The following is a 23847-nucleotide window of genomic DNA, read 5'->3' on the forward strand; positions in this document are numbered from 1 at the left end:
TCCGTCATGGAGAAGTGTGGCGTAACAGATTAGCTACCTTTCTCAAAGTATTTAGTAGTGAAATGGTTAACAAAATGTGTGTGTGTGTATATATATATATACAGGCAATGTTTAGGTTTCAGAGTTAACACCCTATTGAGATGATTGAAAATAGTTCACATCTTGCTGAACTGTCATTTTGAGCTGTCTGCCAATTTAAGAACATATTGCTGCCTCAGTTAACATATGGTTCGAGTTGATACAGTTTTCTGTGCAACCATGAGAGCTAGACACATCATTATATGAAAATGAAAACAAATGGCTGAGTCCTGAGCTCACTGCTTTAGGCCCCCCTGGTGCAAGCACGAGTTCAAAGCCACCTAGTCTTCCCATTTGGAGATTCCTGCAGCAGGAGGGTCTGGGTGCGATGGCGAGCAGCAATAGCCTGTTCCCATGCCACGGAGCCGTGGCACGCAGCCTGTGGGGGCCGTTCCCAGGAAAGACGTTTTACAGCGTGAGCACAATGGCAAATGATCCCCTGGGTGGCTGTACCTAATTTGTCAAGATTTAATTAGATCCTGGGATTGGTGAGCCTCACTTTGGGATTTCTGCTCCTTTACCCTATCCACTGGTGTTGCAGATATGTTATACTGGGCACATCAAATAACCGAACCCCAAGCTCTCACTGCACCTTAACTGTGTTCTACCACAAGTTAATGCAGACAAATAGAAAGATAAAGGGGAAATTTTCTAAGGAAGCACTTTCTTTAGTGAGCACCATGAGGCAGCTTTTGATATCTGCAGAAATAAGGTTGAAAATTTTTCTGCTGACTTTATAACAGCTCAGTTGTAGGACACCTGCAATTGTTTTGCATACTATCTAAGATTGTGTTTCTGATGTGATAGAAACTCCGTGGTTGTGCTATAATTTGCTTTGCTTGTCTTAATTTAAGTTACAGTTTTAGCACTAAATCTTTTTTCTACTTAGGCTTGGTAAATTTTGCAATATTTCCAACTCACTTGTTATCCAGGTATTTACATTGCTGAAGTTCCTGGTATGTCTCCTGCCATAGTAGAAAATTAATTCCCTACAAACAAATTATATTTAATTTATTTTAAAGATCTAACTTAAAGCTGACAAAACTGAAACAAAATAAGAACCTGAAGCTGCGTTTTCATCTTTTCCTCGTGCAGTGGGGAAAGATACAGACCAGAGTGACTCGGGTTATGTGTACGGCATAAAACTACCCAGATTTGGATAAATGGACTTTTTTTTCTTGTACATATGGCTTTGTAGCTGGCTCGTTTCCCAACATTCTTTTTGACTCAACTTTCAGATTCGAAGGAATACAAATATCTGAGCAAAACTCATTTCATTTTCTCCTGCCTATTAGAAGTAAGTATTTGAGCAAACTGAAACCACAAATGAGCTTGGGTTTACTTGTGAGATTGATGAACCACAATGAATCTTTCTATGAACTCCGTCTAAATTTCAAGCATGTAATAAAACACGAAAGCATATCCAAAAGTCCCTTTGAGTATATCCCTGCATATCTGGTAATTTATTTTTAGGTCACTTGTTTCGGGGCATTTACAAGCCAGCCAACTGACAGGGAAATGCCGCTTAGCAATCCCACCTGCAGATTGCTTATATACGTCCTGGTATACAAACTGGGGAGGCACGCACCAAATGGCAGATTTTTGGCTGAAAAAGTAATGACAGGGCAGCATTTATTTCATTGGAGCTACGTTGCTGGAGGATATAGGCCAAAATCTCTTGCTGCTCCACAGATCAGGTTGTGCAGATAGATCACCGCCTCCTGTGCGTTCCTTGGCCGTGGCTAGAGCCTGCTGCTCCCCACCGAGCCATAGCAGAGAGCGTCCTGCTGAGGGGTCACAACTTGCCGTGGGTGCAAAGAGCCAGGCTGGGCTGTGCAGGTGGGTTGAGGGTGGCATCAGCCCTACAAGAACCAGGACAACACGTGGACAACACATTCACAACACGTGTTTTCTCATTTGGACGTATGACGTTTACCTATTCTAAATCTTTGTAGAAAACCTTTATTTGGCTGAGTGGGCAATCATCTCACAGCATTCCAGGGATGTGGTTCTGGTTGTCTTTTCCAGTCCCACAAACTTTCTGAAGCGAGAGCCTTGTGTAGCTTACTGTATTGATTCTTTTGCATCCATGCTGTGTATGGCTGGGATTTTGCTGGATTTGGGTGCTCTCTCCAGGGTTCTTTTCAGCCAGGTTGATATTTAACAGTAAGCTGATCACTGATAATAAAGGCAAATTGTCTCATTCCTCCTTGTTTTCCAATGTACGCATAAATCCACATTGTAAAATGGCAGCGCAGTGACTGTTGCTGTTAGGTAGAGATCATTACCTCCTTAAATGATGTTTTAGGCCTATGTGGAGATTTCTCTGTTTGTTACAGGGCGCTATTATGCTTATGAGTCTGTCTGCAGTGGGGAACCTGTCGGATTTGTCTTACATGAGGTCTTCATTTTTGGAATGTAGATGACTGCCATTAGGCTCAACGAATCTGATGCCCTGCCGCTACGCGTTTACCTAGCACAGTGACACTACTTCATTTATAGGTAGTGAAGAGGAAAGAAACCAGGATGCATTTCATTGATCTTTCCGTGTTGTAAATGTAAAATTCATGTGCATTTTTTGTTTGCTTTATGGCTGTTCTCTTTCCTTTTCCTTATTTAATATGCACTTTATACTGTGCCAAGGGGTCAGTAGGGCAAATCAAGGAGCCAGATGGCTTACCTCTACCCTAAGGAAACATACCAATATTTATCTGGGCATTTTACCAAATAAAGGCAGGACTGGAATCCACAATAAATGTGAGAGTTGGTTAAAACTGCATCCTTTTCTTAGATTCACAGCTACAACCTCCTTGAGGCATGAGCTTTTTATACTTCACTGCCGCTTTCTAGTTTTCTCCAAGTAACTGCATCTTAGAAGATATTAGAGGGGGTGCAACTCATTTTATTTATGGCCTTTGCACAGAAACAAGTTTCAGTTATTTTAATCTGACTGAAATAAGAAACCATAATCCATGGATGAAAAGACAGTGGACAAACTCAGTTAAATCCCTAGTACCCTGAGGACGTATATTTTGTCCATTTCTGATTTTTTATGTTCCCTTTTTTCTGCTGTTATTCCCAACTTTAACTTTTGAAAAGCCAAGCAGTTTAAGTGGCCGGGCCTGGGGAGCTTATTTGTATGCAGCACAAATTTCAGGATCTGTTCCCAAGCCTGTGCAGAGTGAAAAATGGCCTGCATTTTCTTGATAGCCCATGTGGTTGTAAAGAATAAATGGCTAATGAATTACAGATGAACATTGACGCAAATTAATCTTCCTGATGTCCCTGGGTTATATGGCAGCCATTTAAAAGTTTAATCAATACACTAAAGTTGAAAACATGCAGGCACTGCAGTTGTTTGGATGTAATAAACATCAGAGGGAAACGGGAGGCTTGTACCCAGTCCATGTATCATAATGACAGGTATTTATGTTTAATGGACTAAATATTTTTTATTGGAAGAGAGCAAATGTCAGCTTAACTTTGTAAGCCCCGCATTCAACTTTCCTTTGAGGTTGGTGAGAGACGGCTGACATGTCATTGAAAATGAAATGTAAAAAAACCAATTGAGACAAAGCGAGGATAAGGAGCTGTTTTGCCGACGAGATGTTGCTTTAATGCTCTGCAACTATTCATTAAATAAAATGTAAACTCTACCATTTCAAACGTTGCAGTAAAATGGTTTACTAGGGCAGACTTTTAATGGTTATTAGGGAAAACAAGAGCCAACCGCTGCCAAATATTCTTTTCTGGGAAACATTTTATTTGAAAAGTCTTTTCCTGAGTTACAATTTCAGAAGATTTATAATTATGGAGCAGTCATCCCCCCCCCTCCCCCTTTCCTTTCTGAGACAAAGAAAAACAGAAAAAATAACTTTCAGAATAACCATTTGATGGTCCTTTTTTTCCCCTTTGAACATAGTAATAGCTTTATATAAGCTTTCCAGAGGCTTGGGTATTAATTGCACTAGAAGTCAATAAATTTTAGAGCCATGTGTGTCCAGGACTTACCCATCATTGCTATAAATGGGGAAGGAGGCAGTACAAGACTGCCAGATTCACCGGGCCTGCACAGTTGCTTGGCTATGTGAAAGACCACATGATTTTTTTTTTTCTTTAGATAGAGAAAAATGTGGTTGTCACATCATTTGGTCTTCCAAGAAGACAAATTTCTTCCATGTTAAACAAAAAGCTCTAATCTAATAAATAGAAGAAAAAGGGAAGATCACGTTTTGCTATCTTTCTGTAATCTGTTTTAATACCCCATTTGTTGGCTGATCTTACCTGAATGGACCCTTGATGGTCTGGAGTGGTCTCATGAAGCTTCTGGTAACGTATACTGTGGAACCATCTCAGAAACGGAGGACGGTCTCAAGGCTATGGGTCAGATTGCTTCTTTGGTGATTGGTTGAACTGGTTCTCTCTTGACTTCATCACCTCTCTAAAATATTCCATTCAGTTCAATAATTGCTCTTAATAACAGCGCGGTAAGTCATCCGGTAGAGGTTTGATGCCTGACCTCCTGCTTCATGATCTCCAAGTGTGTTGTGTTGGCTTTACCACACATTGTTTAAGGCAGAGAAGTGCATTGGGGGAGCAGAAGTAATCTCATATTACTTGAGAGGCACCTGACAAATCCAGCTTCTGTTTGGAAGGAAGGCAATTTTAGTTTAAACTATGTCAACAGTTTTGTGTTATCTGCACGTCTTCATTGCTATGTGGCCTCAGGTTCAGCTTCAGGTAAAGTGGCTAATACTGTGAATAAAGCCGGCTGTGGCTAAATAATGTTGTAGATTGATAATGTCATGTTTATAAGAGATCATATACTGTTTCCTACGAACAAAATAATTGTTAAAGAAGCATCTGAAAACGTTGCACTTGCCCACTCCCTGGATGATGAACTATTTCTGTTTTTGAGCAAGCCCATAAATAAATATGTTTACACCATGAAAAGTAAAAGAATGAAATGAGTGTGTTGGCCACACAGTCTGTGAAGGCTGAAGAAGTCGTAGCGCAGCACAAGATTGAAATCCCACCAAAATGGCCCTTTCCTTCCCCTCCCCCCGTCCCCCCCCCTCTTCTTTTGGACCCTTTGTCACGTGTCCCAAATAGAGTAGCCTCCCAGGCTCAAGGACCCAGCATGGCCTAATCTGGTGATGCTTCCAGACATGCTACTTTCTCCTGATCTTACACCCCGCAGCATGGTGAGGGTTGCTCCTGCCATTGTGTGGCCACACCGCACTATGGCTGGGATTTACCTGGAGTGCAGCGTGAGGCAGCTGAGCCATGACGTACTGGGTTATGGCAATTAGGAATGGTCTAGCGAGTAGTTCTGAGCGGACTTCAACGTGACTGATGAAGGGGAAGGTTGGAGCCTCGTTATTATTGTCATGGCAAAGCATCAAAGACTTGGAAGCAGGGTTGCAGTGTCCTGCTGAATTAAGTTACAGTTTGGTTTGGTTTCAAAAATTGTCTTCTCTTTCATAAAGCTCAAAAGCAGTTTTCCAAAACTGCTCGAAATCAGTAAGCTTTAGTGGCATGTGAAGTAAAACAGCAGGTATCTACAGCAAAGCATTAACAAGATTGCACCAGACAGAGGTGGTGCTAGTAGAAAATTGGAGGTAAAGAGTGGGTGACATTAGATTGATTCTCTCTGTCAGATAGAAAACTCTCTTTTCAGTAACTATTCACAACAAAATATGAAGTCCTCTGTAAAATGGTACATTGGGGAGTGCAAGCCACCTCTATCCAGTATACTACTCCCACAGCAGAAGATGTGATTAGTTATTTTCTTGGTCAACCCATTATACCATTTGACTAAATTACTGCAAGTTAGGTTTTTACAACAAGAGGCTTGAATTTCAGACAAAGAAATCCCTTTCACCATGGTTTCTGAATATTTACATTCTGTAGAGAGGCTGCTGCTATGTATTATAGGCTTAATGGATAAAATACAGAAAGAAAAAAATCTGCTGTACGTAAAAGATTTCTTTTAAAGCAAAAAAACAGAAAGTGTGACAACTCCAAGGCTTCACGTCTGAAGTGAGGTTCAACTTCATTGAGAGAAAGTATCTAAGGATGTATGAAAAAATATTGTCAAATGACAGAATTATTAGTGATTAAACATGGCTTTTTGAGAGCCCTTTTCTTATGTGGGCGTATATATGTACTTAAGTACAGCAGCCTCACACAACTGTCCTGAAGATTTACCAGCCCAGACACACAAATCTACCTGCTCACCCTTTGCCTTAATAAGTGACAATGAAAAAAATTTAATGGTGTTTTATCTGTCCATCAAAAAAATTGCCTCTGACTACTGGCTGGATAATGTTTTGCAAGGCTGATATGTACCAGGCGTTTAAGTGCGTATTCGTGTTTCAGGTTTTTTCCTACACAGTACAAGTCCGGCAAAGATATGTGGTATGTCTGTCACCTAGTCAAAATTTTTAAATAGTGATACAAAACTATTAATCTAAAATAATTTTAATTTAAGTGAAAAAGAAGATAAGGAACCAAGATTTGGCAAAGTACCTTTTTCTTTACCATGTTCATTGTGAATTCCTCAGGAATACGAATGTGATGTTAAAGGGTGAAAGCAGTTTGAGAATTATGCCAGTCGCAGCCTTCTTGAGCTGGGACCCACAGCCCTGACAGCTATTAAAAAATGAAGTAACTTTTGGTTCTGATTTTGTATAATGAGCGTATGACAAAAAAGAGGTTCACTTCTACATTATCCTGCAGGTGTAACTCTGCTGTCTGTCAGTTTATCCTGTATTTTATTTTGATGAAGAGAGAACATTAGGGAGGGAAAAAAATAAAAAAAAAAATCTTTTCATCAAAAGCCTTAACAGGAAAGAAAAAAAGTCTCAAGACAATGTCATGTATTGCTGGTTATTTGTGATGGTTAAAAGAATTATCTCAAAACAAAGAAGTCTTTCACAATGAATCTAAAACACAAAAGCTTTGGTAACATTTACATCTGTGTATCATCCATGTCTCCAAATGCAAGTCATGAATAACACATAAACTAGAATATATAGGGAACAGAAGTGCTAGCACATCATTTAAAATCCAACACACCCCATCGTCAGTGGAATCAAATACACAGCAGGAATGGTTCCAGTTGATAGACGCACAATGAAGTCATTGAAAATGAAAACATATTAATTATGTTCCTAAAGGTTAAGATAGTAATGGCTGAATTCTCTAATCCTGGAATAATATAAGTGCCCCAAATCCATGCAGGAAAAGCACGTAACGTTTCAAAAATTGTCGGGAATTTTAGTCACACTTATTTGTGTCTCACCCATGACTGACTCCACAGCATGGGGGGTAGCAGGGGGAAGAGCAGGAAGTGCAAGACAAAGACAAAACCAGGGAGAATTATCAACAAAAGAAGATGTTCTTGGTCCAAACAAGCCCCTTGCACTACATGAGCTAATTCTAAGAATAGACCATTTCTAAACTGCAGCTGTTATGTGCTTAAGCAAACCCTGCTGGGAGAACTGCTTTGTAGAACACCTCTGCTAACACAGGCACAGAGAGTGCCCTTTAATAGAGGAATTCAAAGTACGGTGTTTAAGGGAAACCTTTTCAGCTTCCAAATTTTCCTGAGCTTATTGCAGGATGTGATCCTAGCTTGTCGCTCTGACATAGGTTTCCCTTAAATGTTTTCTATTTTCATTATCTTTTTGCCTACGTTAAATCAAAACAACGGAGACTGAAGGCTCCTGGGGTGTGTTGGGAAATGGGTAAGGGGGGCTGACGGGGAGCGCTCAGGTTGTGTGATAGAAAATGATAGGTGTCAAAAATACCCTCGAAACACCTGGCTTGGTTGTGGTCATTTTATTTGTATAACAACTTTGTTTGTTTGTTTGTTTTTCCCTGGGGACTAGGAAGATCACTCGCATGGTGGTTAATTTTAGATATATTGTTTCTGTCCTCTTTACTTCTCCCTCCCCCAAATCCTCATCCATGCATCTCTGACACAGGACTATTGCACCTGGGCTCTTAACTATATTAACTCCATTGTGCTGGTGTGCCGAGCGCCCCTGATCCTTAACGTCTTTATGCTAAAACCCAAATCCTCCCAACAGCAAGGGGTTAATTGTCTGCTTTCAGTGCACTTTAAAACTCTCTGCTCTTGGGAATGGTGTTTCCATGAGGGTTGAATGTAATTACAAAATAATATAGGCACTCTGTCTTATTTTCAGTGAGTGATACTTAAGTCCTTGCTGTTGTTGCTGCTGCGTGTGTTTATATTGGGGCTCTTCCTCAGTGTACTTGATGCAAGGTATTTGCAAATTTGAGCCTTTGGGCTTTAAATGTTGTGCTGCTTCTTCTGTTCCTTATTCACTACAGATTATGTATAATTGATGACCTGCATTTACAGACATGGGTGGTATACAGATGTAAATGTTATTATAGCTTTTATATTTTATGTTCTCTCTGAAAGATCATTTTGTCTTTGAATAATACTCCTGTTCAGATTTTGGGGGGTTTATCTCTAAAAGAGAATATGAAATGGATATTGCACATCGTATATTTCTTAAAAGTAATTTGGAATTTTAGGGTATGGGATTGGTGGTGACTGATACACTGCCTGGATGAGATATATCCCTTTGAAAATAACAGCGCCAGTACATGCCTGCATCTGTCTAACCTCATAATTCACTTTCACATTGGGTTATGGATGTCTGCATTCAGTGAGTCTATCTTCCCTTTAGGTATTATTTCAGCCCTTTGAGATAATAAGGAAAGTTTAATTGCGTTGTTAATTGATTTTTTGCACAACATTATTACCTTGATTGATTGCAGAGTTGATGAAAATGTTAGACACAGGCAGTGTAAAGTATCAGCCCAGTAAGGAGTGGGAGCCTTGTGGAGAATAGATAACCTTGATGTTAAGAGCTATATCCTTCAGATATGTCTTCCCTTGACATATTGATGGCCCTTGAAAAGGGAAAAGCTGATTGTATGCAGAATGCAATCATTAAACCCACTTCAGCTGGCTGTTGATTAATTTGTTTTTTCCTGAAGGATCTAGTTAAAGAGAAGGCCTCACTAGTATCAACAGCAGCCATTTTCCAAGCTTCCGATTATTCTTAACCCTCTCCTAGAAGAAAGAAAAATGATACTGTCTTGGTTTAGACAGGCAAATTGTCTGAAAACATTCAGTCCAACTGCAATTTGGGGATTATAACACTCACTTTACCCCGTTAACTACTGCTTCCTCTATGACCTCTCCTCCCCCTGCCTTCAGTATTCAGCTCCGCCAACGCCACAGCTAGCAGAAAGTCCAGAAAGTCACGTTTGATGTTTTCTGAGCAAGGCCAGTGTCTCTTCACAGCAGAGATGCCAACAGGGATGTCAAGCTTGTTTTGCCCAAAGACGGAAATACTTCAATAGCATATAGCTGCTTCCCAGGAGCCTCTCTGAAAGGACGAGAGGGTTCACTGCACACATGTAAGTGGTTAAGCTTTTCTTATCCCTGAAAAGATCTTTCTTGTATGATTTTTTGTTATTGCTTTTGAGATCTTTGAGGTCTTCAGGAGGACAGTTGTGCTGTGCGTTGCTTCTGTCAGAGAGCACAAAGGATGCTGTGAAAGTTGGTATGCCTGGTTCTTATCCCTGCAGGACAGGGGCTGTGCAGTGCTGCCCCAGGCTTGACAGCAGCACTCAGGTACCCTGCCATCGGATATGTTCAACCAAACAGTGACTGTATGTGACCAGCTTTCCCACTGGGAATTCACGTGATGCTCTAATCCGGGACTACCTGCTACCTTCAGAGCACTTTCTGTCCTCGTAGCACCCGCTCTGAGAGCAAAGGTGAAGAGTATTACTTGTAAGAGCTGTTGCCTATAACAGCCGCCTTCTGGCAGATGGGGCCTCCTTGGCTGCAAAGCATTCCATGGATGGAGGGGCAGCTTCTGTCTTAAGCATTTCTTCCATTTGCATCAGCAAATGACCCAAGGCATCTAAAATATTTATGCGGCTTTAACCAAGCAGTTGAATGTTTCAGGAAGAGAATGTGGCGGAGATTTTATCCTTCAGTTAACCATGTAAAGGGTCTTTGGTAAAGGAGTAGGTAGCAGGTTATTGCTTCCTGTTTAGCTTGGTAGTCTCAAAGACAGTTGCTGTTAATTTGTGCTCATGAGTGATACGGCGATCAGCGTTGCTTGATTGTTTGGCCAGATGTGTTTTATTAGGTCCAATGTGCACATTTGCCAGTTGGCTCCTTTTTAATATGGGGACATGTTAACTTACGACATAGTCAAGTCTGACAAATTTGAACCAGCCAAATAAGTGAGTAATATTTCAAGCTGTCAAAGTGGGTGAATACTGATTAACTGACACACTCCAAAAGCTCTTACCAATATCCGTGCTCCAGTGGAAAACGTTTACTAAGCATGATACTTGTTAGAAAGTCTTTGGTGCTTTGACTAAACTTTAATGACTCTGACCCTAATGGAGGGGTTTTAATGTGCTTCTCTTGAGCTATTTCTTAGCCCCCTATCTTTTAGCTTTAGCAAAAGCTTCCATAGAGGCTAAAAGTGCGCTTGTAAACCATGTTCCACTGTCCACTGTGATTTAACCTTCAGCCTCCATCTCATTTGCATGTTTTTAAAAGGAGGCTGAGGAAGGGGGGAAAAGAGTTGAGGATTGGAAACAATGACAATGGTTTGGCATTCAGTACTGGAGGCAGGCAGTGTTTGGGAGCTAGACTACGGCCAGTAAGTATTTAGCAATAGCAGAAGGTGCTATATGCAATGTGGCATAGAAGACAATTCTGCTGAGAGGCAAGCCCAGACTTCACCCAGAGAGGCAGATGTTTGCCAAACACTTCAGGTTTTTGGATCCAGATGCGTTTCTGATTTCATTTGGTGCTATATAGCCACAGTTATAGAAGAAAGAAAGGAGCTCACCGGTTGTGTGGGGTCTGGATGTGTCTTACAAAGTGCCAAATGCCTTCAACTTCCACTGGAAATCAAGAGAATCCAGGGCCTTCTAGTATCAGCTTCTTAAACACCACTTGGTTTTGTATTAGGAAGAATCATAGAAGTTCTATCATTAGCAATTAGTTAAATGTTTCCTTTGTTTCTGGGGAAGGGTTTGTGGAAAGGAACAAGTAATGGCATGCATAGAAGGTTCCCTTAACTGTATCATAATGTGACAGCAGCACTATTTCATTATGCTCTTTAATTTTATTTGAGAGACTTTCTTTCCCAGCTTTAAAAATAAAAAGCAACTTGTCTTTATTTCAGATGACTCTCTTGAGAAATTTCAAACCAGTTGAGCCAGACTGAATTTTGTATGGCTTTTTTTTTTTTTTTTTTCCTAATGTGAACTCCTCCAGCAGGAACACATTTGAGATCCAAAAGCAAGTTTTACTCATGAGATGAGCCAAATTATGTCTAAACTCTCCAGAAGGGCCCTGCTGCTCAATTTTTTTTCACATAAGAATTTGTAATTTTATTGGAATGCTTGCAGACTTTCCGAACAATTATTCCAAAAGTTTGCTTTCTGCCCCATAAATCATGATACATTTGTTTAATTCTATCACAGTTACTTAAAGAGTTTGCTTCCCTCCTTCCCTCCTCCCCCCCCCTCCCCCCCCTTGCATTTTACTGCTAATGCAATCTGTGCATGGTTAAAGTTTGTGAAGTACAGTATAGCTATGCTCGCTTTCTGTTTTCTTAATGACCCTGTCATTCTTTATGGTTTTGCTCCATTGCTGATTGATGTAGGTATTGTTAGTAGAATGTAGCCCAAAGTATAGAGCAGCCCACAGAAATGCCATTTTTGCATATGTTAGCCAAATTAACTGAAAAATCCTCTAAGTTAATACGGGGAGTCTACACTGAAGAAATTAACTTTAATATATGGTAGGGATAGGATTTTATGACCTCCCTTTCCTCCACCATTCTGAATATGTTAAAAGTGTCTCATGTCACTTCAGTGATCGTACTGTTGCATTACCAAAAGTAATAGAGAAATGGTCCAAAACAGCACTGGAATTTATGTTGTGAAGGTGAGAGAATAACAAGTTCCCCCCAGCTGCAGTGGAAGCCTGTGGTGTAGAGGGACGGTCACCTCTTTCCCATACAACATTTGGAGCCTTTTGTTCAGACCACTACCCAGTGACATCCTTCTGTAGGCATCTGTATACACAAACTGATGCTCACTGAGACTAGTCCACCACAAGTCAGGCTCCCAGGCGAAAGGCTGAAAGCAGAGGTTGTATAAATATAGGCTTTGATCATGCCAGAACAAGAAATGGGCTGCAAAACTAACAAACAGTATTGCTTTAATTGTCATATCGGAATATTTAGTTTGCTGGTGTGGTCCGATTTTTAGACAAATGCATGCTGCCCTCTAGTGCTGATGCTCTCGGCCTGAAGCAGCCTGGCGGGAGGGCAGCCGGGAGAGGGGTCTGGTTTGGCGAGGGGTGGCTTTTTTCCCCTGGTTACTAAAATTGCCGGGCCGGTTTGGGGTCTTCGGTTATTGATAGAAAGCAATTAAGTTCTTGTGACACTGCTTTAGAGATGAAGGGTATTTAACAGATGTAACCTGACTTGCGTTGGATGTTTACAGTAATTTGTTCTGCCTTTACTACTTTGGTTTAGACCACGTATGAGAGAATGAAATATGTGAAGAAGCATTTACAAGACTAAAAGAACTGTGAACCCATGCTTCCTTTCTATCATCCCATTCAAGGGTATCCAGTATATCCATATTTAAGCATTGGCTCACCCGTAATATCTGGCATGCTGATTCTTTCTGTGCACTTGGCTTTCTTTGACGGCAATACCTAGCTGGCTATACAATTTAGATGTCCCAGTAATTAAAAAAATCTGCTTTAAAATTTCAACATATTCAACAAGAAATACGTTGTCATAAAGTTGGCATTAATTCCATCCATGGCATTATTTGAGAGTGCAGGAACTGCAAAGATGCACTGAAGAGACAAAAGCATTTGAGTTTTTTCTTTGATGCTTTTTGCTTCATTTTCACTGGAGATTTCCGCCCCCCCCCCCCGCCCCCCCCCCCCCCCCAGTATGTTTCTCTGATGATGCTTACAATAAGCATGGAAAGATTCCAAAGAAATCCCAAGAGTAGGACCTTAAATTGTAAAAATGATACCCAGAGGAGTATGGAACTGGTTAATGATTTAAAGTATTATGCCCTAAATGCTCTTATTTTAGCCAACAGTGGAGAATCTGTAGACAGCACATGCCCAGATCAAAGCTGATCATGTCAATGTCATTCAAGGAGGGAGAGATACCCTCCTTTCCCCCTTGTCTCCCCCCTACTCTTTTTTTAAACAAAGTATGACATCTGAGGAACAGTGTGTTGATTGTTCCACTGCCAGGATACGCATAATGGAAACATTAGCTCCAAGATAACTTTTAATCTGTCAGCCTAATGGCTCCTTAATGTGTAGAGGGCTTTAAATGTATGTCAGCCAGGGCTGTATAAAGTAATATAGTTTGTGGCCTGAATGGATCTAGATGACTCCACACCATGACACAATATGGTTTATTATTAAGTATCAGCTCATCAGCTTATTCCCACGGACTTGGACAAGCTTCTCAATTTCCCAGTAACAGATTATGTGAGAAAAAGCTTGCAGTGCATTTTTTTCCCTCTTTTTTCTTTTCCTTTTTTCTCTCTCCTGCCACCCCCCACCCCCCCACCCGCGTCTTCCAAATTACCAGTTTCATCCCCAGCTGCATTGGGAGCCCTGAAGTGTATTTACAGCAGGCTGTGCTTTATCACACATCAGCTTGACTGCTAGTTTACACTGAACATTTATGCAGCTCCCTTGGCCCGAGATGCAAACTTCACATCTTTGTATTCCTATCACCTTCATTGCAAATTTTTCCAACATCCTCTCCCTGTTGACTGCTCTCCTTCCTCTCCCCTGCTCTCACTTCCCCACATACTCCCCCCGCCCCCCCCCCCCCTCCTTCCTACAAACAGGCCAGTGAGACTTGACATGTCACAGTACTTGTCTGTGCAGGATACTTGCAATAATTCAGTGTCTTAGTTTGCCTGCTCTGATTCCTCTCAGCTCTAGCTTAGGTGTACGGTTCCAGCGCCATTGCTGTAGACTGGATACAGATTTGATTTTGGGCCTTTTGGTCTGAAAGACCACTTTGTGCCCCATGCTGTAGGGTGTCCAGAGGAAAATGTTACTGCTTTTTGGCATCCCTGTGCAGGGAGCAGAGCAAAGAGGCTGTTTGTCTCCCCTGAACGTGAGGGTTACCTTCCTTTAATGTTGCTACCCACAGAGGGAGGGGAGAATCAGGATCAGTGGTTTGCTGCTGAAGGAATGTCCTCCTCCTCTAGGAAGCCTGCAATGGTCCACATTCCCTAATAACGGACCGCATTCCCTAATCCGTGGAGACCTCTTTGGGAGTATTTGCAGACTGTTGTGTGGCCATGGTGTGGAATTCTGCTTTAGCCACAGTGAGCTCTGTCCTCAGCCTTCTCAAGCATAACCTCATCCCCTTATGCACAGATAATTTTGGAGGGATTATGCATTATTTCTGCTTGCATTTAGTGTTTCTCACCTCTTAAAAATAAATTAATTAGTTTATAACATGAGATAAGTTAGTATTTGTGCTTTTGTTACTTGAACACTTGTATTTTATGATACCGGGTTTTGGGAATTTTTTGTTTTGGCTTATTACTATGGTATCTCAGGTCTTTATAAGATAACCCTCCTACAGCATTCAGCAATAGCACCACCAAAGGCATTTGCTTCCTTATCTGTTGTATGCTCCCTTTTCTGTTGCTCCCTCTGTTCTTGATTTAAGGAGTCTAGGTCCTGTGTCTTGACTCCAACCTGGAGCATTCTAGAAACTGTGGTTGCAACAAACAGATTTAATTGTAGTAGTCGGACATCCCGTCACATTAATGAGGGCAGCTGCAACTTCTCTGTTCTTTTCCTATGTCACATTGCAGTTTTTGAGCTCAAGCTTCCCCATACTGACAGCGGTCTGTTTGCTGGGGCAGAGTGGAAGTCTGGGTGGACCTCTCTGAGTTACGTGCTTGGTTGCTTTTGGGAGGACTTTGTGACCTGGGTGATCCTTTACCCCTGTTCTCATCTTCTAAGTGATCTTCTCAGATTCCTGTGTCAGAGACTTCACAGGCTGGATCATATTCCACAGGATGTTCTGTTCCACCAAAAGTCAATGTGAAGTATAAAAAGTTGGTCTGTCATTTCCTCCCTCCTTTTTCTGTAAGATTATGGTTTTAAATTTTTGATTAAATTTTTTCCATTTTACAGAACATGGACCAAGAACATAACAAACATTCTTTTCCACTTTGGGGTCTAACATATTTCCAAAAGTGAAAGATTTTTGGTTTCTAATTGCTCAAGTTATTGTTCTTGTTTATAAAAATGTATTTTGACATAAACAGCTATGAAGGCCCAGCTATAAATAAATAAATGTCTGCAAGTTAAAGCAGATGAATGAACCTTAGAAGACTGAGTGACTTGGAAAAACACTCAGCATTATTTTTTTTTTTGGGGGTGGGGGTGTTGTGTGTGAAAGGTGGGGTTTTTTTAATCATCATTATTTGTGAAGTATCTCCCTGATGTTACACCCACAAGACTCAGGAGAGCTAGAAGTGCACTACTTTCTGTTTATTCTTTTCTTCCTATGGCTGTTACATATTCAGCATCTCTCCTCTCCTTGCACCCTGTCCCAGGCCCTTCTGTGCTGTGAAGCTTTACATGGATCTGTGCTCCCCAGTTTCTAGCTGATTTGGCTGAATGTCAGGCTACTGTTTTTGTGGGTTTGGCTTTGTTTGTTGGGGGCGTTGTTCTTTTCTTGGAGTTTTGGGTTTTCTTGTTTGTCTTTAATGATTCATTGAGGATTACAAAGCAAATATTTCGAAGGAGCACGTTTGGAAATATGTTGATGTATTTTACAGCATTTAGTTGTTTGAATATTCTTAATGATGAATATAACATAGATGACTCGGGTACAATTAAATTAAGTGTTTGGATTTTATATTTGAAGCTAAAATTACTGTGAGAGTGTATATATATAGTTTAATTGTCCTGATTTAGCAGAAAAAATAACCTATGTGCTTCTGAAGGTGAGAGGATTAGGCTCCTAATTTCTTGAAAATCTCTAGTACTTCATTTTTCATTGTAAGTCGAAGTGGAATTCAAAATAAGTTGTTGTCAACTATACAACTAGATAAAGTTGTTAGAATTACATGATGATAAATATAAAATTAAAAATTACCAAGCCCCTGTAGAAAAGGACTTTTTTGTTTCAAACCAGCTCCCTTAGATGAAAAGGTTTTTAAGAGTTTTCAATTAATTCAACTGATGGAGATGTTTTGCCTAAATCAGTAGCATTGTAGACTTGAAACTGTTTGTACATAGGCATTTATTCTCCTCTAAATGTTGTAGGTAGGAGATTATTTTCCTTTAAAGGAAGTTTATATTAATATTTAAGGGAATTTTGCAACTTCTGTTCATTAATTGTAGAACATGCCCAAGTGCCTATGAAAAAAATTATAATGGTATTGATATTTCATCCTGAAGGGTCTCAAAACAATTTACAGATTGGTAGTATAACCTGAGACTGAAATGCACCCAGCATCTAGGTGGAACATGGCAGCTGTTTAATAGCCCATAGCAAAACTATACAACAGCAGGTTGTGGGAAAAGAGATGAATATGGATCAAATACAAATTGGCAGTGGAGGATTTAGGTACTGTACTCAAATTAAAGTTAGGTGAAGTGGAATTCCACTAGAATATCGAGTCTGTGTAAGAAGTGCTACACTTTATCTGACCACAGTCCCTAGTACGACAACCTGTGGTTAGCCCACGTGAAAGGCAGGCAGAGGACTGTATGCTGAAATGTAATCCCTGATGAATACTGTAGACCCATATGTTTGACAAACAAATGTAATTGTGAATACTTTGCTGTTTTCACTTGCAGAAGGTTTTATTAAAAACATTTGATGTTAAAACGGGTGCCTGAGGGGGATCTTGGGCAGATGTGGCAATAGGTTTTGATGGGGGTGGCAAGAGCTTTGGCTTGACTACTTAGTTTTAGCAATTACTTTTTAAAGAAAACTGATTGCTACTGAGGAAGGCTGTGTTTCAAACAGCTGGCCCTGCTGTGATGGCTGAGAGGTGGTTTTCTTGGAGATGTAGAGCCTTTATTTGCCAGGAAAGAAAAGCAAACCAAGAAAGGCAACAAGATGCCACCAGACAACAATTCCCTTAGGTCACTGTTGGCCTGGCCTGAGTGGCAAGCTGTGACTGAGGCTGTATGATCTATAGGTCTAGCACATCCCATCACAACTTCTTTTTACCATTTTGCATATATTCCACGTAATACGTGAAGATCCGCAAACTTTTTTTTTTGTTGTTCTAGGAAAGTGTACAGAGGTCCAACTGCATCGTAGCTCTTTGAAACACATGTCCGATTTAAAAGGAGCAAACATGACTGGAACAATTTTTCATGTACTTTAGTATGCATGTATGTATTTATTTATTTATTTGGATAATTGGGTTTTTTTCCTCAGCTAAGGAAAAGCTGGTGTTGCTGACATTACAATGTGTTTGTGAAGAAAGACTGATACTGCAACACATGCAAGCAACTGCAAGGTCATTACTTACCCAGCATAATTAGAACATCCATTCCGAAGGGGGAAAGCATTTAAAAGATAAAGAGTGAATTTAAAAATTATTCTTCCCAATGCATTTTTTTCATAATTATAGTTTTAACAGCTTGTGGTGATGGTAGAAGCAGCTACTTAAGAAAAATTAGAAGCCTCATTCAGGGAAGATGATCCCTCAAGAGACCTTGTGTTGTCATTTCTTAAGAACTGCGAGCAGCAACCTCATTCAGGATGCTGTGTGTTGTTTTGATGTATAGGGGGTATACTTAGCTTATTATGGCAAATGCTGGATGTTTTAATTAAAAACCACCGCAACAGCCACAGATGTATTGTTTCCCCTTTAGTCCTTCCCCTTGTCTGTGTGCAAAAACACTGGCGTGTACTCCTGCCCCTGAACTGCAAGGAATGAATACCATAGCAGATAGGTAAGAGAGAAGCAGGAGGTTTCCTAAATTCACGTGTGACACATCTTGGCATCAAAATTCTTGTTGCAGCACAGAAGCCTTTTGTAGTCCTCTGAGTTTTTCTGCAGTTGCCAAAGGGAGGTGAAAAATGGAGAGGGGGGGAAAACCAAAACAAAGCCCCAAACCCAACCAGTCACCGCATTTAATTTCTGAGCAAGATTATTGTTTTCCAAATAACCTTCCTGATAAACAGAGTCTCGTGGCAACGTTTTCAGCCATGCTTTTATCCAAGGCTCTCCGAGCAGTGTGTGTAATATGGCTGGCAATCGAATCACAGCTGTGTGCCTGGGTAGGGAATCTCTGCGGAGACAACACTTCCTTAATTTAAACAATTGTAGGCTGCAGGAGTTCAAAAATTTCAGCTGACTTTAACTGTCACTAGCCCAAGCACCTTTATCCCCAGGCGAGCAGCAGCAGCTGGATTTCATTTCCCGCTGCCAGACTGTCCGACATCTTTGCTGAACATCCCGGGAACTGAGCGTCTTTACTTTAAGGATTTTATTCAAGGTGACAGCTCCTCACACTTTAGCGTTCAGATCACCTCAAGTAGCTGAGATATCAGTGAAAATGAGAGCACTTCTCCAGCAAACTCCAAATTTAGATTGACTGAGGTTATCCTTAGGCCTCTAGACCCAGCCTCCATGACAGCACAGGCCTGCCAGTAACTTTAAAACTACAGTGGAGTTTGTAATGATGTCTGGGGAGAAATATTCTGCCAGAGCAGCGGAGGATACTATAAGCGATAGGAAATGATGTCAGATTTAGTTAGGGCTGGAGACAGTGTTAGAATATACTTGGCATAATATGGCACCGGTATCTCTGTCAGCATCTCTGTTTTCTGTCACTGCACACAATCACGGGCCTGTCTGTAGCCCTGACAGTGTCTTTTCAGATCAGGTTATTGCCAACTCGGAGACGGGCTCGGCGCAGCACCATACAGCCCCCTTTGTTTGAAGTCTGCCCTTTTGTCATTAATGCACTTGATGTCTATTTAAATCTGACGGTGAATGCAGTATCTGTTTTCCTGTCAAGAGATCATTGACAATATTAATACCTCGTGTCCTTGCCTCATTTTCTAAGCACTGACACCTCGCTACAGTCTCCAGCATTCATCAAACAGCACTCCCGCGCCGGCTTCTCTATAAACAGTCTTGCTTCTAGTCCTTAAGAAACACGGCAGACCTCAAACGAGACTTTTATCAATGCCAGCGAGAAAGGAGTCTGAAGAATGCCATTAATAAACCGTTCGTATCCTTTACGTTTAGAGCTCCAAACGGCCTTGTTGCCCGCCTTGTGCCTGCTGCGGTTTCACTTGGAATATCGTCTGTTCGGGGGGAGAAAAACTTGCTTGTCGGCAGGCGCTTGGTTAGGAATGACAATATCTTCCCTTGAATGTGGAAACTGCTCTGTGAGTGAAATTATTGAAATTATCAAAGAAAGCCCCGTGGAGGAGGGGAAAGGAATCAGCTGGTGCACCATATAGTCCCCATTTGTGTTATCCTGAAGAAGAATGTGTTTTTTCACAGCAAATGACAGGCCTATCAATTTATTATTTCCACCACCAACCTCCCCCCCCCCCCCCCCCCCCCCCCAGGAATGTGTTACTATCCTTACTATCCTGATGTCTTAGAAGGAAAGAAGAAGAGCACGGGTTAACATTAATCTTGCACAGCCCGTGCCTTCCAAGGTTCTGGTTGCTTATCTGATGCACGTTATACTGGAAAAATAGATGCAGAATATAAAAGCTTGCATACTTAATTCATACCGCAGGTGACAGGCATGGTCTTTGCTGTGTGAGTCCTGGAAAGCTAAAACAGCAGTGAACTGAGGAGCTGCTCCTCCCTCGTCTTTACCCTTTGTGTAAGGCAGGTTTGTCTCCATTGCAGTAGGCTATGTTTGCCCTCACGGAGGTGAGCTGAGTACCGGGGCGACTGCTGTGTTAAGGCGCTCCCAAGGTGGAGGAGACCCTTTCACCTTCCTCCCGTGCATGGGAGGCAACTTTAATTTGACTATATGCGCCTGGGGGCACAAAGAACAACCCTGCTAGGAAAATTTAGCGTCTTTGAGGATGTTCACAGGTGGGATGTGACTGTGAACTTACGCTTTCACATACCACTTAGTACCACCAGAGGGGATGCTTTTGAATAAGGTAGTGAGATCTGCAGGTGTGTGTGTGTCTCACCCGCAGCAGTTGAGGCTTCCTCAGGCATCTTGCTGCTTGTACCCACTGAGAATAATGTGCCTTGTCTCTCAAAAGCAGTGTTCTGGCTTATTTGTGAAAGCATACTCTATGTATCAATATTTAGCAGCATTTATAATTGCATCTTGCTTGTGGGATGTTGTTTGGAGAGCTGCTTTAGAAATGTAATACTAAATATTTATTTCTATGTCTGGGGTGAAGGCTGGAGTCTGTAGGGCTAAGCATTAGGAAGTCCCAGGTTCTAGCCCACATGTGTCCATGACTTCCCATGTGGATTTCAGCCAGTCGCTTCAGATCTCTGCCACTGCAAAGCGTGGATGGCTTTAGGTGCCTGCAGGATGACTTTGTGAAGGTTTGAAAGGTTTTTCCAGGATCCGCGTTAAAGTGTAAATATTTGCTCTTTTTTTTTCTTTTTGGTTTGAATGATGAAGAAAACCCTGTAAGCATATAGCACGGAGATTACAGAGAGTACAAAACATAACTTCAACCCAGACTTTCTGGTTTGAAAACCAGGGGAGAGGCACTGTGATTTACAATACAGTGCACGGTGTTTCAGTGTTATGTTGTTCCATTTTTGAAGATACTTGCGGATATATGTTTAACAGGATAGGTCACGCAGGTAGTTGAACACATGTTTTCCCAGTGGATTCAAAACTGTCAATTGAAGTGGTAATTCTGGATATTTCAATTGCACAAACTTTCTTTTGCAGGACCACGGAAAGCTGTTCCCTTCCCTCCTTCAAATTTCCCTAGTTATGTGCTTTAATTATGTATTATGCCATTGCTGTCCTAACTGTAATTAATTTCCTTTATGTTGTAGGCATTTTGGGAAAATGCCGCTACATTTACTATGGAAAACATTCCGAGGGCAACAGATTCATCAGAGATGACCAGCTATAAAACACAGTGTTGGTTTGGGCCTCTTCGATCCCTCCACATAAGAAGCACAAATTGCATCTAAATTTTAAGCATGCAACCAAAGTCCTCTAGTGCCTTCTGCTGACTTTGCCAAGCCTGTCAAGATCATCCTTCTATCTTAGTCTGAGTAGTCACAGAGATTGACATGATTGCCTTTAAGCAAGTCCCATCCACCAGTGTGACAGACAGCTGCAGCCGAGCACCCAGCCTGACAGGAGGAGCACCGTGATGGATTGCCTGGTCCAATTGCTGCTCACAGAAGAGCAGGGGTCACACCTGGGGCTTCAGTGAGCATGCTCCATCGGTCGGCGCCTTCGTAAAAGCAGCGCGTTTATCTCCAGCTTGCCTGTTGAGCGAAAGTGGCTGGCAATATCAAAATGTTTAGAAAAAGAGAGAGGCTATAATTTCAAATGAAAAAGCCCTTATCTGTCCTTATTTTTTTCATGTGAATTAAGTGCTCGTGTTCCTGTCCTCTTGCACATGCTTACACAAATCCTTCCACAGTGGTATTTTTTTTATTTGGTGTGTCCCCCCCTACCCCCACCCCTAAATGAGCCTAGGTGGATTATTTTTTGTTCCAACAGGGGAAAAAAGTACATGCTGGAAATATTTTGGCCATGCAAAGTGCTATCAATTTGTACAGTTGTCTATGTGCAAAAGAAAATGATTAAGCAATTTTGCAGACAAACAGAATTTTCTAATTTTAAATACCATCTCTACATTTGCTAACTCTGACCTTCAGTAAAGCGATCATTTTTTAATGCTGTGGAATAGTGGCACGGCTTAACTGAATATACTTGGAAGAAGCCCTCGATTGTCGTATTTACGGTGTGTATTATTCCTGGTTTATTGCATGAGATATTTTTAACTTGTACAGAGATTACATTTAGAATTAAATGCTTAAATTTGGAAAGAAAAAAGTGCTTAAAAGGAGTGATATAAAATAAAATTGCCACCAGGTGGGTATGATTATTCAGAGGGGAAAATAGTCAATAAAAGTAACTGGTGAAATTAACATAATTAACAGCTTTACTAATATGTTAGAGAGATGAGTTTCGATTAATCCCTTTTGATGCCTATGTAAGAAAGGCTATTGTCAAATATTCAGTCGAAAAAAATAAAAATGCATGGCATATTTCCTGCTTTTCTGATAAATAGTTTGGACATATTTAGCATTGTGAACCTGTCACTGTGGAAGAAAATATCCCAATTCTTTATGCATATGTAGTGTTAAGTGCTACTAGGTATGATGGAATTGGCCAAGGAATATGCAAAAGTTCTGACCTCTGGGCTGTTCCAAACCCATGCACATTGGTCCCAGCCGACAGCCATCGCTGACTGGCTGCTCTTGGCTTGTTTGAAATTGCTTGGTGGCCTTTGTTCACATTCCTGGTTGAAAAAAAATGTCACTTTTCAGAAGTTGCCTACTTTTGGGGGACAGTTATCAGCTGATGTTGCAGGTCGAAGTGAACTGGATATTGAAGCCGATTGTGAAATGGGGGTTGACCAGAGAAAAAGCATGGGCTACTGGTAGAGCGAGAAAGGAAAGCTTGCGGCTGCTGACCGTTTCAGGCCTTACTCAGTAAATGAAGCCCTTCATTCGCTCTGGATGTCTATAATAAATCTCCAACAGATACTTAAAATCAGTGATGAACACAGAACGATCCAGTTCACACCACCTGTGGCACAAATTGAGCTCTGAGCTGTTTGCCATACAAATTGGTGTCTGGAAAGCACATTTTGAGCACTTGTAATGCTTCTGCTAATGTCATACATGCCTACAAATGAAATGCCAATTTATGTTAGAGGTACTAGGAGACACTAGATAAAGGAAAACTGCATGCCTCTTTTTTTTAATCAAAAATATCATTAGAAATATTTAGGGCACTTGTCATCTCTCTTGGTTACCAAAATAACAGCAATCCTAGTTTGTTCATATCATATTGTCTGTTTTGAAGCCTCGGCACATTTTGGCCATGTCATATTACAGGCAGCAGGGTTCTGAATAGGGGTGTTTAGAATAACCTAATGTCACTTTCAGTCTGGTTGCATATATGTTCTTGTCTTTATAAAAGGCTTTAACCCTGCCTGAAACAATAAACAGCACTTGCAAACTGACCGCATGATTTTTCCATCTTTATTTTGCTTGTTTACTTTTGCTAATGTCAAAACCATTTGTATCATTTTCAGGAGTGTTTTCTTCCCAGCAAAGCTTTGGAGGCAAAAATATTTTTGGAATGAGATGTGATCAGTCTCTTCCATTTTGTTTTTTTGTTTTCACTTGGGGAATTATATACCTATAGTTAAATATGGTAAAGCCCTAATTAATATTTGCTCAAAGGGAGTTCACAGTATATGTCGCTGATTCTGAAAAATCAAAAAGATAATCTATGAATAATTATTTTATATTGCTAACATGTATAAGGATATTATTTAAAAACAAGTGTGGATGTTTATTGCTGTTTATACTAACATCCTTTCTCAATACACAAAGCATTTTATTTTCAGATGTCTTCTGCTGAATTTG

General features: G+C 40.9%; 1 protein-coding gene across 1 annotated transcript in view; it reads left to right on the plus strand.

Annotated features, from left to right (window-relative positions):
* The window catches only part of LRMDA (leucine rich melanocyte differentiation associated), a 680646-nt gene extending 657207 nt beyond the window's left edge, over nt 1–23439 (plus strand). The window contains exon 7 of the mRNA XM_055803455.1: nt 21223–23439. Within this exon, the coding sequence (XP_055659430.1) occupies nt 21223–21302 (80 nt within the window). The 3' untranslated portion in view covers nt 21303–23439. The remainder of the gene's footprint in view (nt 1–21222) is intronic.
* The last annotated feature ends 408 nt before the right edge of the window (nt 23440–23847 follow it).

Source organism: Falco peregrinus, chromosome 1 (assembly GCF_023634155.1).
Source record: "Falco peregrinus isolate bFalPer1 chromosome 1, bFalPer1.pri, whole genome shotgun sequence".
NCBI classification, from domain to species: Eukaryota; Metazoa; Chordata; class Aves; order Falconiformes; family Falconidae; genus Falco; species Falco peregrinus.